The 20610-nt window shown below is 36.3% G+C and overlaps 1 protein-coding gene across 2 annotated transcripts; it reads left to right on the top strand.

The window, feature by feature from the left end:
- The first annotated feature begins 3370 nt into the window (after window positions 1-3370).
- Window positions 3371-17359, top strand: LOC120568655 (acyl-coenzyme A thioesterase 1-like). Of its 2 annotated transcripts, XM_039816308.1 has the most exons (5): window positions 3371-3679; window positions 14844-15305; window positions 15725-15927; window positions 16120-16221; window positions 16569-17359. In XM_039816308.1, exons 2-5 carry the CDS (start codon window positions 14849-14851, stop codon window positions 17175-17177), a joined length of 1371 nt encoding a protein of 456 aa, XP_039672242.1. In that variant the 5' UTR covers window positions 3371-3679; window positions 14844-14848; the 3' UTR covers window positions 17178-17359. The 2 variants fall into 2 exon arrangements, with proteins under 2 accessions (XP_039672242.1, XP_039672243.1); XM_039816309.1 differs by lacking the exon at window positions 16120-16221.
- The last annotated feature ends 3251 nt before the right edge of the window (window positions 17360-20610 follow it).

Genomic DNA, 20610 nt, shown 5'->3' with positions numbered 1-20610 from the left:
AGTACTGTACTTAAGTACAATGTTATGGTACTTTAATTGAGTATTTCCATTTTATGTTTCTTTATACTTTATACTCTACATTTATTTGACAACTTTAGAACGCTTTCTAGGGCTGAACAATGAATCGTCTTCAAATCGAAATCAAGATTTGGAAGAATGCGATTAGTTTATCGTGAAGACTGAGATCAATCAAATGTGCAATATTTAGTTGAATGTTTGGTTCAACATTTTTATATTCCTCTTTTTATTATTATATTTACCGTTTTTTCAAAAGATAAATGCTGGAATAATGTAACAAATCATGGATTAACAGAAATGTTCTATTTTTAGTGAATTTTTCATTTATTTGTATTATTTTATTTAACATGATGGTAGAAGGTGTAATATGTAGATGCTTCTGATGAACTGAGGCGTATCAGACATTTCAGTTTACAGGAAAGTACTGATTTTTTTTTTGAAATTGTGTTTTATTATTATAACTTTAGATTTTGTGATAAATGTTCTGTGTTTGACTGTTTAATGTTCCATGCTTATTAAAAGAAAAACACGTATTGCTGGCATTTCATATCTATGTTCTCATCCTTGCATAAGAATATACAACAGTTTTTTATCACACCTGCAAACTCAGAAGGGCTGAAAAAGGTGACACATCATTCCCCCCCTTAACCCCGAAGAAAAAATAGGGAAAACACAACATTTTCCTGGTGCTGAAACAATACTTTTATATATATATATATGTGTGTATATTTATATATTTTTATATATATATATATATATAAAGTATTTTCTAAAATGTAAGGAATAGAAAGTACCGATATTCTTGTTAAAATGTAAGGAGTAAAAGTAAAAAGTCGCCACAAAAATAAATAGTAAAGTAAAGTACAAATATCTGAAAAATCTACTTGAGTACAGTAATGAAGTATTTTTACTTCGTTACTTCCCATCTCTGGAGGTAACCTAGCTCCTTATGACCTCATAAGGAGCAAGATTCCAGATCGGCCCATCTGAGCTTTCATTTTCTCAAAGGCAGAGCAGGATAACCAGGGCTCGGTTTACACTCATCGCCATTTCTAGCCACTGGGGGACCATAGGCAGGCTGGGGGAACGCATATTAATGTTAAAAAAACTCATAAAGTGAAATTTTCATGACATGGGACCTTTAAATAAATAACGAACAGTCCCTAATTGTCCCGCTACGTTGTACATTATGGACGAGGCGCACACACACGGAGTGAAGTTTCCTGCCACCAGCACATACCGTTTACACCAGTGTTAAATTATGATTATGCTTATTTTTTAAAAGTAAGTGCTGTATTACAACTAGCAGGAGACAAGTTATAATTGAGGTAAGTTTGGAGACACAACCATATTTAAATCATTAAATTCAAATAAAAATAATAATAAATAAATATTTTTGTTGTATCTCTTTTCGGTGTTGTAGTTTGTAGACGGTCCCTAAGCACTCGTCTTAATGTAGTCTCACCGCCGGGTGCTTGTAGAGACCAATGTTATTTCTCTTAATTCTACTTATAAAAAATTACTTAAAGTGATGGTTCGGAGTAATTCACCCTAGGGTCCTTTGCACCATGACCTCGAGCCAAACACCCCCCCAGAAGCTTTTTTCACCTGGGTCTAACATTGGGCGAGTTAGCGTAGAGTAGCGTTAGCCGCTGAATAGCTTAAGCGGGGGCTAATGGACCCGCTTTGTATCTCTTAAATGACCCCACAAATAATGCCCGAAATGATACCAAAGGTCTACACTAGTACATATAGGTTATGCACTCACAAAACGATGGATTGGAAAGTTTGTTAGTACACCAGAAGTTTATGTAAATAACACTTGCCTGCTGGCTTCTGCTCTCTGCTGTTGTTGTTGCTGCTGTGAGACGAGTGCTTAGGGACATCTACAAATTACAACACCGAAAGAGATGCAACAAAATATTTTTTTAATTTAACTTATTTTTTAAAGTAAGTGCTGTAATATAACTAGCAGGAGACAAGTAATAATTGAGGTTAAGTTTGGAGACATTACCTTATTTAATCATTAAATTAATACATATTTTTGTTGTATCTCTTTTCGGTGTAGTAATTTATAAGCACGGCCCTAAGCACTCTTCTAACTGCAGGTAGCGAGCAGCAGCAACAACAGCAGACAGAAAGCAGAAGCAGAGCAGGCAAGTGTTCATAAACTTCTGGTGTACTTACACACTTTCCAATCCATCATTTTTACGAGAGCATAACCTATATATACTAGTGTAGACCTTTGGTATCATTTCGGGCATTATTAGTGGGGTCATTTAAGAGATACAAACGTGGGTCCATTAGCCCGCGGCTTAAGCTACTCAGCAGCTAATGCTACTCACGCTAACTTGCCCAGTGTTAGACCCAGGTGAAAAGGCTTCTGGGGGTGTTTGGCTCGAGGTTTTATACAATTTTACATTTTTTTATAAAACGTTATATCACAGCCTTTACTATCATTGGATGGAATTGAAGTAACACACATAAAGTGTAACAATAAGCATATTCGCCAAATATTTCAGAGAAAGAATGCAGTTGTGCCATGGGGCAAGTTTGTGTGGAGATCCAAAATTGAGAACATAAATTGGAGAAAGGCTTGACTTCTACCGTATTACTGTGTTTCTAACAAAGCTAAGGAAGTACACCTCAAAATTGTACATAACATATACCCTACTAATCACCTTGTTGCTAGATTTACCGACATTGACTCTTCCTGTACATTTTGTAAACAGAATATTGAAACAATATCTCACTTTTTTTTGTGAAATCTCCAAAGATTTTGGACAGATTTGGAGTCTCACTTTTTTGAACCCACCAACTTTATCTACTCCTTTAACCTTAAAGATATCATATGTTTCTACGATAATTCAGGTAATGGTGATCTTGAGTATCTAATACATTTTGTTATTCTGTATGCAAAATTCTATATTCACAAGCAGAAATTTTCTAACTCATCTCCTAATTTTGTACCTTTTCTCATAGAATTTAAATCTCTACAGAAGTCACTTAGAACGTTGGATAACAAAGAAAGTATTACAATTGTGGAAACTGTAGAGCTTTTTTTCCCCTGAAACCCATAGCTGAAACCTCTGACTAACTGTAAATGTATGTCTTCTTGTACTTTTTTTATTTTGTTGTTGTTTGTATTGTCTGTTATTTCTTTTATATTTTTGTTATTTTTCGTTTGTATTGCTTCGTATGTTTCTATATATGTATATATAATTTTTTTTATTATTTTCATAAGTTTGTGCACTTGTTGTTCACGTACTATCATTGCTTACCTGATTTTTTGTAAACTACATTTTGTCAATAAAAAAAAAAAAAAAAAAAAATTCTTTAGGTTGGAGGACGGCCTATATGTCAATGAGGACGGCTCGTTTTGATGAAATTGAGTTTGTAGGTCGTTGTTTACCTTACTACGGTAGAAAAGATGCGTCGTTTGTGATTTAATAACGTTTTGCTCAGAAGTTATTGATCTCGGAAGTTCGAATCTGTGAATGTCTTTCCAACTTTACCGAACGTGGAAAGCGGGTCCAAAGTCTAAACTGTACATTTGCCTATGTTACAGCCATGTTAGCTGGCTGTTAGCATGTCTGTACAGCACAATATATAAAACACAAGGGACAGTGAAGCAAATATTGGACTATTCCTTTAACTGAAGGTAGGTCGCTTATTATATATTATTATTAAAGGCACGTGCAACAGCTTGGCAATGTAGTTTACAGCAAATGCTACTCAAACAGGAGTAAATGCTGTTCTCATTGGGGGTGCTGACAAATTTTCCAGAGTGAAGTTTTCAGCCAAAGTCAACCACCACACACCAAACTGCATCCATCACAATTTATTGTAACTGTATAGACATTCAATTCATATAAATATCCTATCCAAGACCGTAATTAGCCTGCCGTGGGCTACTGATCCCCAAACACCGGAAAATAATAGACTGTTATCGCTATTCAACCAAGTTAAATTTCTTTCATACCCATACTGTCAAGATGAAGACAAAATATCTTTAATTATTAAAACAAAGGCACATGTAATTAAACGGGAACGCAGGTACCCAGCTAACAATTTTTGGTTCCCAGAACGTTCTGGGAACGTTCGTTTTTGGTTACATCGAACGTTCTCCGAACGTATACGCTCCACAAGCGAAAAAACAAAAACAAGAATAAAGTCCAAAATCCAAGACCGAACAAATATAGGCACGGGTAACGCAGGATAGGCACACGGGTCCAGGTAGGTCCAGGTACCGTTCGTTCATTTGTTTTTGCTGTCACATATGAAATCGAAAAAACGAGAAAACAACTCCTTTTTCCGTTTTTCCGTTTTTTTAGAAAAACCAAAAAACGAAATTATGACTTGATTTTTGGTTTTCCCGTTCTTGCACGGAAATCAGAAAAACCACTTGATATTCCGATTTTCCCCTGTGGGTGGTGCTAAATCTGATTGGCAGGATATGCATTCATTGTTTTTCAAATTAAGAGTTTACCCACACTTTATTTGTTAGCCTGTAAAATTAATAGTCTATATGTAAAATTAATAGTCTATATGCATGCTTTTTGTCACCCAATTATTTGTCTTAACTGACTGAAAAAATCTATTGAAATAGCCTAAATGTAAACATGTTCACGCATTGACAGACAAAAGGCACAATCTATTTTTGTAGGAGAGGAGAAGACCCATTTCATTGTTTAATCCTGTTGTGTTCAAAGTCATGTTAACCAATTTTTTGTTCCCAGTCAAAAGTAGATAGATTTATAGATAGATAGATAGATAGATAGATAGATAGATAGATAGATACTTTATTGATCCCCATGGGATCCCCATTCAAGGTTCGCTTAAAGACATCACACACAACATACACATACATCACAAACAGGATCATAAAAAAGCAACTCCACATGAATAGCATGGACAATGAAATAAAAAATACTAAATAAAAAAAAAATAATAATACTAAATAAATAAAAAAATCCAATGAAAAATCCACATGACTGTACTAAGTGATGTATAAGCATGAGACGCCTCTGAGACTGACCCTGTGATTCAGTATGAGAGTGTGTGTCATGGTGGTAGTGGAAATAGGTCCAGTAGTGCAAGGATAAAGTCTAGAGACCGGCATTAAATATGGACAATATAAGAGATCAAAAGTCAATATTAGAGGTTTGAAGTATTAGGGTTACTGCCATTGTTCATGTATTAAGTTATGTTAGACCTCAGTCCAGGCTGGTGGGAGGAGGGAGGGAGGGATTGTGCATATATGGGCTAATATAGCCAGTAAACAGTGTAAACAGTAAACAGTGGACCTGTGGACAGTCAGTACATAACTGTTATTGTAGGAGGTAGTGGAAGTGGTGCAGAGGGAGGAGAGGCAGACAGAATATGCAGAGAAGTCTCTCTCTCCTCTTCTCTTTAGTGAAGCATTGTAGAGTTGTATGGCCCTGGGGACAAATTACTTTCTCATTCTGTCATGACTGACAAAATGATCGTTCCATTAATACTCATCATACAAATTTAAATAATACATTTATTCTTTGTTTTAGATGTTTTTATTAACTTAAATTCTTGTTTTGTCTATTTGTTATTTATAGCCCACATGCCTCATTGATCTGAGCTTATACATCTTAACCCTCATGCCCTCTTCGGTCATTTTTGTACATTTTTGTCAAGTTTTTTTTTTCATTTTGTGATCATTTTTGCTGTGTTACTTCTTATGGCATGAACTTTTGTAGGAATCCTTCTTTTCAGCCAAAGTTTTTAAATCCAGTGTTTTTTAGTCTTACATGTCTTTTATACTTAAATGATTCATTTTGTACCCTCTGGACACCTTCGAGGCAAAAATGTCCACGCACACAAAAACTGTTATTAAATCATCATATATCAAACATTCAATCATTTTCAGGATTTTAACCCTTTAAATGCCAGTTTATGTATTTGAAGTATGTAATTATTTATAAAAAAAAAACACAAAAAATGATTTTTTTCCCATATAATGAATAATATGTAGATGGGGCTTTGGTGGTGATTAGAGGCTTGGATATGTCAAAGATAAGCAACAAAACTGATTTGATTGCATTCGTATTTTTTATGTAATTCCAGATACTCCCTTTGGACACCTTCGAGGCAAAAATGGCCCCATTGACTTCCATTATAACCACATGTTTTGATCTCACTGCCTTTACAGTATAAAACCATGCATTCTGTAATGTCAGCATTTCATTTGGAAGAAAACTAGTCATATTTGACATTTTTACAGTATTTCACCAGATTCAACCATTTTGGCCTTGTAGGCCGATGCATGAAATTATAGTTATATTATGGAGCTCTGTGTGTGTGTGTGTGTGTGTGTGTGTGTTTGTGTGTGTGTGTGTGTGTGTGTGTATGTGTGTGTGTGTGTGTGTGTGTGTGTGTGTGTGTGTGTGTGTGTGTGTGTGTGTGTGTGAGTTTGCGTGAACCTGTAATGTCAAATATGACTAGTTTTCTTCCAAGTGAAATGCTGACATTACAGAATGCATGGTTTTATACTGTAAAGGCAGTGAGATCAAAACATGTGGTTATAATGGAAGTCAATGGGGCCATTTTTGCCTCGAAGGTGTCCAGAGGGAGTATCTGGAATTACATAAAAAATACTAATACAATCAAATCAGTTTTGTTGCTTATCTTTGACATATCCAAGACTCTAATCACCACCAAAGCCCCATTCCCCTATGATTTATTTTATGGAAAATAATTAATGTTTTGTTGGGTTTTTCATAAATAATTGTTACTTCAAAGATTTAAAACTGGCATTTAAAGGGTTAAAATCCAGAAAATTATTAAATGTTTGGTAGTTTTGAGCAATTTAGAAGTTAAAAAATATTGAAATATGATGATTTAATATCAGTTTTTTGGACATGTTTTTTGGACATGTACATTTTTGCCTCGAAGGTGTCCAAAGGGAGTATCTGGCACTATGTAAAAAATACTAATGCAATCAAATTAATTTTGTTGCTTATCTTTGACATATCCAAGCCTCTAATCCCCACCAAAGCCCCATCTAGATATTATTCATTATCTGGAAAAAAAATAATTTTTTGTGTTTTTTTGTAATAAAAAATGAAATACTTCAAATACATAAACTGGCATTTAAAGGGTTAAAATCCTGAAAATGATTGAATGTTTGGTAGTTTTGATTAGGTTAGAAGTTGTTTAAGTGATTTATGAAAAAAAAGCAGAAAAAAATATTGATATATGATGATTTAATAGCAGTTTTTGTGTGCGTGGACATTTTTGCCTCGAAGGTGTCGAGAGTACGTTTTTTTAAGGAGGGCATGAGGGTTAAATTCGATCGAGAACTAAAAAACATAATTGCTGGATTAATTTGACGATAATAAATAATCAGATGAAACATAATACTGTTTATCACAGATTACTTTGGGCCAAAGTTACCAAGGACATTTGTTAAAGAAACCATTTAAAAATGTATACATTCACATAAAGTAACACCTGTTTAGGTCAAAAGTAAGAGATTTTATCTGTCACTTTGGAAAAAGAGAGAGACTGAGAAAAGGTTAGTGTAGTAGGTGTAAAAAAAGCAGGGGAATATTTAAAAAATATTAAAAATAATGAAATGATCTATGGAAAGGAGGGCCATGTCTTTTTGGTACATGATAAAGTATCTGCATTCAGGAAAAAGTTGGACTGTGTTGGGCTTGCGTGGAACTGGGCTCAGTCCCTGTGCGATTTGTACCACGCATGCGTTGAAACACTTGACGACCAACAGCGACCAAACATCACAACTTTATTTTTTTATTAAATCTTTCTTATACAATAGTCATACAAACAATCAAGACTAATAACCATAGACTGTATATTATTAATGCGATGAAGTGTAAACGTACATAAGTGTCCTTTCGAAGACGGAATGACAGCTCTTCCAACGACCACTGCTATACCACTATAGTAGCTACATGCTACAGTAAACATGTCATCTTAGCTGGTAGTGTTGTTAAATTCTCCCCAATTCCGGGTCACATTCCTGCTGAAACATGTCCGATTGTGTAGTGTTTGGTTCAAAACCTTTTATCTGCGATTTTTGACCTTAGAAAGTGCTGCTTCGTTCCACTACAATCTAACGTTAGCATACTCTATTATAACTATTATGTAGCTAACGCATTAAAGTAATTTGTCCCCAGGGCCATACAACTCTACAATGCTTCACTAAAGAGAAGAGGAGAGAGAGACTTCTCTGCATAGTCTGTCTGCCTCTCCTCCCTCTCCACCACTTCCACTACCTCCTACAATAACAGTTATGTACTGACTGTCCACTGGCCCACTGTTTACTGTTTACACTGTTTACTGGCTATATTAGCCCATATATGAACAATCCCTCCCTCCCTCCTCCCACCAGCCTGGACTGAGGTCTAACATAACTTAATACATGAACAATGGCAGTAACCCTAATACTTCAAACCTCTAATATTGACTTTTGATCTCTTATATTGTCCATATTTAATGCTGGTCTCTAGACTTTATCCTCGCACTATTGGACCTATTTGCACTACCACCATGACATACTGAATCACAGGGTCAGTCTCAGAGGCGTCTCATGCTTATACATCCCTTAGTACATTCATGTGGATTTTTTTTATTTATTTAGTATTTTTTATTTCATTGTCCATGCTATTCATGTGGAGTTGCTTTTTTATGATCCTGTTAGTGACGTATGTGTATGTTGTGTGTGATGTCTTTAAGCTACTGGAACCTTGAATTTCCCCTTGGGGATCAATAAAGTATCTATCTATCTATCTATCTATCTATCTATCCTACAAAAATAGATTGTGCCTTTTGTCTGTCAATGCGTGAACATGTTCATTTAGGCTATTTCAATAGATGTTTTCAGTCAGTTAAGCCAAATAATTGGGTGACAAAAAGCATGCATATAGACTATTCATTTTACATATAGACTATTAATTTTACAGGCTAACAAATAAAGTGTGGGTAAACTCTTAATTTGAAAAACAATGAATGCATATCCTGCCAATCAGATTTAGCACCACCCACAGGGGAAAATCGGAATATCAAGTGTGAACGAACGGTACCTGGACCCAGGTACCGTTCGTTCATTTGTTTTTGCTGTCACATATGAAATCGAAAAAACGAGAAAACAACTCCTTTTTCCGTTTTTCCGTTTTTTTAGAAAAACGAAAAATCAAAATTATGACTTGATTTTTGGTTTTCCCGTTCTTGCACGGAAATCAGAAAAACCACTTGATATTCCGATTTTCCCCTGTGGGTGGTGCTAAATCTGATTGACAGGATATGCACTCATTGTTTTTCAAATTAAGAGTTTAGGTCAGGGCCCTAAAGTATAATCCGTTTTTCGTTTTAAACCAAAAATTAAAAAACGGGTCGATTTTTCGTTTTTGGTTTCAAACCAAAAACGGAAAAACAAAACTATGAGCTCCGTTTTCTCGTTTTTCCAATGTCCATACAAATTAAAAATTAACTGGAAAACTGGTCGTTTTTCAACAGTTGTTTTTTTGTTATTCATGTTTCCGTTTTAACCCAAGAGCGAGAATACGGGCTCATTTTTATAATGTGCATAATCATTGAAAATCTGATGGAACACAGGTCTCGTTTATAATGTTATTTTGGTCTTACGTCTTAAGATCAAAGTTGACTAAAACAAATCCGCTCTGGACAGGAAGTAACATTAACGTGTCAAAATAAAAGTATGAGAGCTGTAATAACTGCCAGAAGAACAATGTACTGTAGCTTTTGCCTGTAGCTTGTCAGATTAAGCTACAGTTAATTATTTAGGGTTATATAAAGTATTTAATTGAGCAACATTCATTAATATAAGCCACAAAGGGAGTAAGAATGGATATTGTTTTAAAATAGAAATAGGATTATAATAATTTTTGCCAGAAGAATGAGGCACTTTATGAATACATTGTTTGCCTGTAGCTTGTCAGATTAGGCTAAAGTTAGCTATTTAGGGTTATATAAAGTATTTAATTATTAAATAATAATTTTTAAATCACATGAAATCTGCATTCATCTATTATTAGCCTATGTGTGGCAGTTATTGACTAGTTACTCTAATCGTACACCAGCCAGTAAAAAGGCATCTAACACTTGTGTTGTCTTCGGGTTAACTTTGTCGTGTTTTCAAAGTTTCTTATAAGAAATTTGGGTTTCTTTCAACCAAATTAACCAAAAACAACATGCATTGTTCCCTTCCAATGCTCTTTGCAAGTAAATTAATATTCACAACTTTCATAACATTTTGGGTGTTTTAATCAAATTTATAGTAGTTATGGTCTTCCCGGGTGAATTTTGACCTGGTAGTGCAATAAGGCACCATTGACCTTTACAGAAGATATATTTACAAGTACACACACACACACACATATATACACACAGACACACACACACACACACACACACACACACACACACTCAGACACATGCACACACACACACACACACACACACACACATAAACACACACAGAAACACACACACACACACACACACACATAAACACACACATACACAGACAGACAGACATAAAGACACAGACAGACACACACACAATTGTTGGGTCTTTGTAAATTATAGAGTGTGGTCTAGACCTACTCTATTTGTAAAGTGTCCTGAGATAACTCTTGTTATGATTTGATACTATAAATAAAAGTGAATTGAATATATCAGTCTGTTATAATCCAAAACAACTAATAGTATATCCTCATTTTACTGAGAAATTAGGTATAATTCATGTAAATGAGGTCTGTTGACCATGAATGCAAAAAATAAGTGTAAAACTAATGAGCGGAATGAAGTTGGATAAAAGGGGTAACCCAGAATTGAGTGATAAATTACTTCATGCTTTATGAAATGGTCAATTTAGTTATGCCAATAACATTTATAATGACCCAATTTATAAGACAACACAAGGGCTAAACCACCTGACCACTTAAATGAAAAGGCTTCTTTTTGCAACTCTGCAGAATATTCATGTGACATGGTTGACCAACTTAACTGCCAATACAGTTTTTTACAATCACTTTGGCACTAATTTCAGAACCTTGACGTCATTTTTCAAAACTCTAGACACAAAACTCAAAACCAATGATCATTTGTTTCAATTGCTTGGATACAATACACATAAACCAAAGATCATTTGTTCATTTAACAAAGATCATATGTTCAATATGACACAACTTAACATCAAAGTACTACTATTTCAAAAAGCAATTCACACATTACAGTTCAGATGATTGTCTATTCATTCCATTACAATCATCTAACTATCAATTGATACAACTACTCAAAATGATAAGTAACTGTTGCATTACCATTACAGCTTTTTACAATCACTTTGCTCCTAATTTCAGAACCTTGATGTCATTTTTCAAAACTCTACACACAAAACGATCATCACTTGTAACACAGGCTGTCCAACGTTCAAAACATTGCATTGTGCATTCATATCTTTAAAGAAATATTGCACTTGCACAATCACTGGTTCAAAAAACAAATTTATTGTGAAATACCATTGAAACATTACATTAGATCACCCACACACAAGCTACCCATAGTTTCACTGGGTCATCATTCTTACAATCATTAAATATTATAGTACAAAATAGGTGATATTTGTTTCATTATGGTACTATATATATATATATATAAATATATCCCTGTAAAAGTACTGCAGTAGTAGAGAGAATACTACAGCAATGCAACAGTTACTTATCATTTTGAGTAGTTGTATCAATTGATAGTTAGATGATTGTAATGAAATGAATAGATAATCATCTGAACTGTAATGTGTGAATTGCTTTTTGAAATAGTAGTTACTTTGATGTTAAGTTGTGTCATAATGAACAGATGATCTTTGTTAAATGAACAAATGATCTCAGCTTTATGTGTGTTGTATCCAAGCAATTGAAAAAAGTGTTAAGAGTTTTGAAAAATGTGCATTTTGATCATTGGTTGTGAGTTTTGTGTCTAGAGTTTTGAAAAATTACGTCAAGGTTCTGAAATTAGTGCCGAAGTGATTGTAAAAAACTGTAATGATTGTACGAACGATGACCCAGTGAAACTATGGGTAGCTTGTGTGTGGGTGATCTAAAGTAACATTTCAACGGTATTTCACAATCAATTAGTTTTTTGAACAAATGATTGTGCAAGTGCAATATTTCTTTAAATATATGAATGCACAATGCAATGTTTTGAACATTGGACAGTCTGTGTTACAAGTGATAACCGTTTTGAGTTTTGTGTCTATAGAGTTTTGAAAAATGACATCATGGTTCTGAAATTAGTGATTGTGAAAAACTGTAATTTGAGTGTGATGAAGAACTCTGTGATGCAGATACAACTGGGCCACATTGCAAACTTCTCAACATATTAGTGAGGAAGCTGCCATGTTGCTTCTCTCATCCTGGTCTCCTCAGGCCCTGCAGACTGGACCACACTTGTGGTTTACTTCTAGAATATTACAGTAGGCCACTTTGCTGATTCAGATTTGCCACTTGAGTCCACAGCACCATACTATATATGATAAACATGCACCAGCCTTTGTGAAAGTGTATGTTCTGAGAGAGAGAGAGAGATATCTCGGTTGTAACATTAAACATTTGCATGATTCTGTGCCATCTGCTTCTGCTCCAACAATACAATGGCAGTAAATATTTATATTGCTTACAAGGAGATGTCAGTTATCTTGATCAGAAAAATAATGCATTGCAAAGTCAGGACTGGTACCAATTATTTAATTTACAACACACAAAAGCACACAAGCATACAGCAGCACATCGTTTTTGTTATTTAGTTCTTTGAGTTTTATGTTGTTATGGTGTTATGTTCTAAGTCTTATTATATGTGCTTTAGTTCACTTGTTCATTCCATTACATTACATTAAATGACATGTCATTTAGCTGGTGCTTTTATCCAAAGCGACTTACAATTAAGTAAAAGGGAGAGGGAAATCGGAGCACCTGGAGAAAACCCCATGCAGACACGGGAAGAACATGCAAACTCCAAGCAGAAAGGCCCCGGGCCACCAGGGTTCCAACCCAGTAGCTTCTTGCTGTGAGGCCACAGTGCTTACCATTGACCATTCCTTATTGTAATTCAACCACACAATACCTATCATGTATTATATTTTATTATCCAATATTGGCCAACTACTGTTTCAAGGGCTTAGTATGAGCAGTGAACCTCTAACGAGCTGGGTGATCCAGGCACAGGTCCAGCAGTGAGGAGGTCTACCATGCTCACCGTGAACTCTGGTCCAGTCTGCAGGGCCTGAGGAGACCAGACCAGAATGAGAGAGTCTCCAGTACACTTTAACTTGTTAATTTATGTTCTTCATCACATTGACATGTTCACTGGCAACTAATGTGGTCAACCATGTCACATACAATATTCTGCAGAGCAATTTAAAAAAAGCCCTTATATTTTTTGCCTTTTTTTTTACTGGCTGATTTAAGATTAGAGTAAAACTATTCAATAACGCCACACATAATGCTAGGGGAATGCAGATTTTATTTAAAATGTGATTTAAAAATTATTATAATCCTATATCTATTTTAAAACAATATCCATTATTACTCCCTTTGTGGCTTATATTAATGAATGTTGCTCAATTAAATACTTTATATAACCCTAAATAATTAACTGTAGCTTAATCTGACAAGCTACAGGCAAAAGCTAAAGTACATTGTTCTTCTGGCAGTTATTACAGCTCTCATACTTTTATTTTGACACGTTAATGTTACTTCCTGTCCAGAGCGGATTTGTTTTAGTCAACTTTGATCTTAAGACGTAAGACCAAAATAACATTATAAACGAGACCTGTGTTCCATCAGATTTTCAATGATTATGCACATTATAAAAATGAGCCCGTATTCTCGCTCTTGGGTTAAAACGGAAACATGAATAACAAAAAAACAACTGTTGAAAAACGAGCAGTTTTCCAGTTAATTTTTAATTTGTATGGACATTGGAAAAACGAGAAAACGGAGCTCATAGTTTTGTTTTTGAAAAATCGACCCGTTTTTTCGTTTTTTCATTTTTGGTTTAAAACGAAAAACGGATTATACTTTAGGGCCCTGACCAGTTTACCCACACTTTATTTGTTAGCCTGTAAAATTAATAGTCTATATGTAAAATTAATAGTCTATATTCATGCTTTTTGTCACCCAATTATTTGGCTTAACTGACTGAAAACATCTATTGAAATAGCCTAAATGTAAACATGTTCACGCAGTGACAGACAAAAGGCACAATCTATTTTTGTAGGATGGATGGATGGATGGATGGATGGATGGATGGATAGATACTATCTATCCATCCATCCATCCATCCATAGTGTTGACTATTGGTGCTTTCACAAAATATTTACCCAATGAGATTTTTGATAAATAACCATCAGTAATGTGGATATAATGACTAAGTGGGTAAAGGCAAATATTAGAACAGTTACTACAGTCTGGTAAGTTCAGAAAATGACATAACTTTACTGTAATGCAGCCTTTAAAACCAGGAAAAGACAACACTTCTGTTTCCCTGACTGTGTGAAGAGGTTTGACAATGTGACTTCAGTTTTGAGCGACCAATGCATGTTGTATGGGAATTTGTTTTATTTTGTTGTACTATTCTTTTATCCATGCTTTTTGTGAAATGCAGGAGCTGAAAAAAAAAAAGCTTGGTGCCTTAATGTGTAATGTTGTAATTTCTTTTTGTTTTATAAATTTGGTATCGAAAAAAGTATTGTTTAGGAACAAGTATCGAATATTTTTGAACAATACCCTACTTTTTATATGTTTCAGGAGAGATGTCCTCCCAAGTCCGACTGAGGCTGCTGCCGAGAGCCAGATGCATGTTTGATGAGCCGGTTCAGGTGAAGGTGGCCGGGCTGAGGGCGAGACAGGTGGTCACCATGAGAGCCAGATCCACTGACGACAAGGGACTGGTGTTCAGCTCCTCGGCCACCTACAAGGCTGATGGGAGCGGGGAGATCGACCTGGAGAGAGACCCCTCTCTCAGCGGGAGCTACATCGGGGTGGAACCCATGGGTCTGCTGTGGTCCATGAGGGCAGACACCTTGCACAGAAGGTTTATAAAAACTAATTCACTGAACCACCATGTGGTGAATTTCTCTGTGCACGACAAGGAGGGGGAAGGCAGGATGCTGGCAGAGGCGACCAATGAGAGGCTTCTGATTGGAGACGGAGTTAGCCGGCTCCCCATCAAAGAGGGGAATATCCGTGGAGTACTGTTCACTCCACCAGGTTGGACTATGTCTCTGTCATGCTTCCAGTCATTCAGTTAGTAAAGTTAAAGGAAAATGCTTGCATTCATTTATCCTGATTATTATTAACTCATCCCCCGAAGAGACCAAAACAACGATGTATTCTACTAACAAGTAGCCTACTGTTTGTGTGGCCACACTGTGTTTTTTAGACCCTTTAGCTGAAAGAGGGGCCGAGTAGGGACCCCCTACTACATATACTGTATAAAATTGAGTTGCATGTTAAACTGGTGGATGAAAATGAATGGATAATAATAGAAGAAAAGAAAGAAACTTTTTTTGGTGGCCCCCTGCACTCAGTCTGAGGACCCCCTAGGGGGGTCACGGACCCCTTGTTGAATATCTCTCCTCTGAGTTTAAGATGCCATAGTTTTGGGTTCTCATGTGTCTTTGATCCAGGAAGAGGTCCATTCCCTGCCCTGTTGGATCTGTACACTTTTGGTGGAGGTTTGTCAGAGAAAAGGGCCTCTCTGCTGGCCAACCGTGGATTTGTGGTTCTGACTGTAGCACTGTACGGTCATGATGACATGGCGAAGAACATCAAAGAGGTCCATCTGGATTATTTCGAAGAAGCTATAGAGTTTTTAAAAAAACAAGATAAGGTGAGTTGTTTGATAGTATTTTTTTAAGGACACATTTGTTACTTTGTCTGTCTACCACTGTGTCATTTTCATACCATCACTGGGGTTGCTAAAGATAAAAAAAAAAAGAAGTTCTGTACTCAGTGGCTAAAATTAGTTAAGTTCCATTTATTGGCGCTTACCCACTCGGCTCGGCTCCTTTTTTCATTGCAGATTAAGTACCGCCTCATGCGTGAAGCAAGCGTGGCTGGTTGTCATAACGACGCTGCTGGAAACTGCCGTGACCTAACGCGACACACACACAAAACGTCAAAGGTGTGTTGTTTTTAATTCTCGGCAGTGGCTGTTGCCACAGCCAGAAGACAAATTTTGTTTTGAAAGAAGCTGGAAGCAGCAAATTTAAATTTTAAATTTGAAAATAGCGGGTTTGTTCAGGACACCCCCGTCTGTTGCTAGCAATGATGACGCAGTGATTAGTGACGATTCTCTCTGACCAATCAATAGTTTTTTCTTAATGGAAAACCAAAAAAGGCAAGTAGAGTCAAGTCGAGCAGGTACCATGTAATGGAAAAACGCCATTTGTTTATCTACAAAAGATGGAACCTTTGTGACATCACAAGAAATAGTAAAAAGCAGGTTATAGTTTACATGTTTTTCCACAGGTGGGCAGTAAAGGAGTTGGTGTACTATCCCTTTCAAAAAGCGGAGATCTTGCACTATCAGTAGCCTCTTACCTGCCAGGTGTTGAGGCCACAGTGTGGATTAACGGCTGTTGTGCCAATACAGTTTTACCCCTCTACCATAAGAAGAGCCAAATCCTCCCTGCATTAATGATGGACATCAGCAAGATGGTTCCCACTGAGTCAGGGGCCTTTATGAGCAAGAATGTTATGCATAATCCGCTGGCAGAGGAGAACAAGGCCACCCTGGTCCCCATTGAACAAGCCAAGGGACGTTTCCTCTTTGTGGCTTCAGAGGACGACCTCAACTGGGACAGCAAGGCTTACATGGACCGGATGGTGGAGAGACTACAGCATCATGGGAAGGACAACTTTGAGAGTGTGTCTTACCCTGGAGCAGGGCATTACCTAGAGCCGCCATACGGACCCTACTGCCCCTCCAGTTTTCATGGGGTTGCAGGCAATCATGTCCTGTGGGGGGGTGAGCCCAGGTCCCATGCAGCAGCTGAAGTCCACCTGTGGAAGAAGATCCAGGAGTTCTTCAGAACTCACCTGAGCTGTGATGTTTCACAGACTAATGCCAAATTGTAGATACAAATATCATGATTAGAAGACGTGAACAGATAAATCACCAGCCAGTTAAAGTTGGAGTCTGTGATTCTGGAGAAACATTGTTGATATTTGAACTTAACACGCTAACAAATCAGTCCTTCCAGAAAAACGCAGAGTTTTTTTGTGATTGTTGCGGGCAAAAATCCTTGATTATGTGGCACGTTTTCTTAAAAAAATTGCGGGAACTTGCAAAAACTGTGGTTTGATGAAAAAGAGAAGAAAAAGTGATTCCCCCAACACCCTGCTTTTTTTAAACTTAATTTCCAAAAATAGTTTACAGATATTCAGTCATTGCAATAAGTAAACAAATAAGATACAAAAATATATACAAATAATATAATATTAAAGTAAAAATAAAAGTAATAGTCTAAACAGAGGGAAATAAAAGATACAAAAGAGACAGACTTTCAAAAATCGTTAATAATATAGACAGCAGGAGCACTTAAACAAAGAAATTTGAGTAGACATCAGATATTAAAATAGGTTTCTTACAGAGAGCCGAAGTCACGCCCTTCTACTTCCGGCCAATGGGACCTGTCTTTCGAAAAAATATGAACAAGGGTCAATGGAGAGATAATAATTATTTTTTGATCCCATTTGAATTGAGCCATGGATTACAAATATGATGTTCATCAATTTAAAAGATAATTTTTCAACTGAAGAAAATGTCAGTTTATTGTTAAACTGTTGAAGTATAAGATTGTGAAAATACGTAATTAGAAAGACTACACACACATGGATGACATCTTGCTGAAGCTACAATGTCTCTGTGTATGGTACCAGGGATGTAACGTTACTCTAATGAGCAGAGGATCTTGCTTGTTCTTTTACTTATCTGCTGAAAACAATTCACTGGATAAAACACAGCAGTTACGATAACGTTACATGTGTTGTTTAACAGAGCTAAGCTAGCTAGCTAGCGAGCAAGTCGATCATCAAGCTAGGTGAGGTAGATTGTGTGAGACGGGAGATGTAGTTCACTGAACGGTTTCACACAAAACTAAGCGGTACTATGACAAACCTACGGCTAACAGAGACTTTCTTCGGTTGAAAACTTATCTTTTAAATTGACGAACATCATATTTGTAATCCATGGCTCAATTCAAATGGGATCAAAAAATGATTTGCCTCTCCCCGTTCACTACCATTCATATTTTTTCCGAGTTTAGGTCCCATCATAGATATATATCTATGAGGTCCCATGAGGTCCACCGGAAGGGGCGTGACTTCGGCTCTCTATTGGATACCAACTTAAGAGACAAAGTACATGTCAAATTCAACCTCCAACACCCTGCTTTTCGATAATGTTCACGTCGCGTAATTACGTCACTTCATAACGTTCCCATTGCAACAGGGGAAAATGGCTGCTCTCGTGTGAAGTAGCCTGCATACTGTCATGGTGAAGTAAACGCAACATTTTTTCAACTTTCTGTTAAGATATATGTGACTTTTTTGCAACGAAAATGCGGGGATTATGAAATCATGCAAGCACCGCTTATTTTGCGCGGAAATCGGCAATTTATGCGGCGAAAAGTGCAGCATATTTGAAAAAATGCGGCCCCCGCATGAATATGCGGACTTTGGCTGATTATGCATTGAATTATGCGATCGCATAATCGCGTTTTTCTGGAGGGACTGACAAATACATTAGTGCTCATTCATAATGTTAGCATGTGTCAAATTTCCCGTCCATCTCCCTCACACTGCCTTTCTCTTTATATATCCATGGTCACCCCCTGTCCTGTGCACAAGCACCAAGGAAATACTGTTGTGTGGCATGGTCCGAGCCACTTTATTAGTTTCCCATTTACAGAGCTGGGCAGTGTATGAACGCTGTTTTTTTTAGCGCACACAGAATGGACAGGGGGCGACTCCACTGGCTACAAAAAAAGTATGTTTCTATTGAAGTATATGAGAAAATGACCCATTATCTGCCTTAATTTATTACCTCAGTAAACATTTCCATAATGAGTTGATGTCCCCACTTTTTGCCACAGCTGAAATGTGGTTTTAATGGAAGTTAATGAGACATTTTTGGCCATGAAGGTGTCTAGAGGGAGTATCTGGCACTACATAAAAATACTAATGCAATCAAATCAATTTTGTTGCTAATCTTTGACATATCCAGACTGTAATCACCACCAAAGCCCCACCCCCCTATTATTTATTATATGGAAAATATATATATATATATATATATATTTTTTTTTTAAATAAATAATAAAAATTCAAATAATTAAACTGGCATTTAACCCTTGTGTTGTCCCATCAACCTTGAACAAAAACACAACGTTTTTGACGCCTTTGTTTTTGCTGTTTCCAACGTTTTAAATTGTTACATTTTTCTTCTACACATTTTCAGCGCTTATTTCTACGTCCCATATTTTCTGATATAAAACAAAAATTGAAAACGGGTCAATGTGACCCGAAGTCAACACAAGGGTTAAAGAGTTAAAATTAAAAAAAAGCAGAAAAAAATATTGATGTATGATGATTTTATTGCAGATTTTGTCCATGTACATTTTTGGCCATGAGGGAGTATCTGGCAGTAAATAAAAAATACTTATGCAATCAAATCAATTTTGTTGCTAATCTTTGACATATCCAGACTGTAATCACCACCAAAGCCCCACCCCCCTATTATTTATTATATGGAAAATAATTCATTTTTGTGTTTGTGTTTTGTGTTTTTTGTAATAAATATTCAGATATTTCAAATTATTGAACTGGAATTTAAAGGGTTAAAATACTGAAAATTATCAAATGTTTTGGTAGTTTTGAGCAGGTTTGAAGTTGTTAAGTGGTTCATGAAAAAAATATTGATTTAATAGCTGTTTTCTGTGCGTCTACATTTTTGCCACGAAGGTGTCCAGAGGGTAGTAAATTTGAGGAGGGCACAAGGTTTAAAAAGTAAGATCCTAATTTTAAACATATATAAAACTTGGAAATTGGTATCACTAGCACTAGACTCCAGTAATTTCATCATCGTAAAATACACTTCATGTCGACAGACACAATATAAAACTGTGACAAGCCATTTTGATTAATCTTTCCACTTTTCCAACAATCACAAATGAGAAAACTTCAACAGATACTGTCAGGTATAATTGTCAATATCAATACTGCTCACTGAAATGTTTAGAGCTGTCTATGTCTGCATGAACTTTTTTAAACGCCATGTTTTTTTTAAAGACTACTTTTTTGGGGGCTTTTCCCTTTATTGATTAGTGACAGTGGATTGACATGAAAGGGGGAGAGAGATGGGGGATGACACGCAGCAAAGGGCAGCAGGCCGGATTCGAACCCTGCGCCGCTGCAGGACTTGGCCAACATGGGGCGCACGCTCTTACTGGGTGAGCTAGAGGCTGCCACTTAAACGCCATGTATAACCTGGACTGCACCCATCTCCTCA

This window comes from Perca fluviatilis, chromosome 11 (genome assembly GCF_010015445.1).
Source record: "Perca fluviatilis chromosome 11, GENO_Pfluv_1.0, whole genome shotgun sequence".
NCBI lineage: Eukaryota > Metazoa > Chordata > Actinopteri > Perciformes > Percidae > Perca > Perca fluviatilis.
The sequence above is the reverse complement of the archived record's forward strand: the minus strand, read 5'-3'. Positions and strand labels throughout refer to the sequence as shown.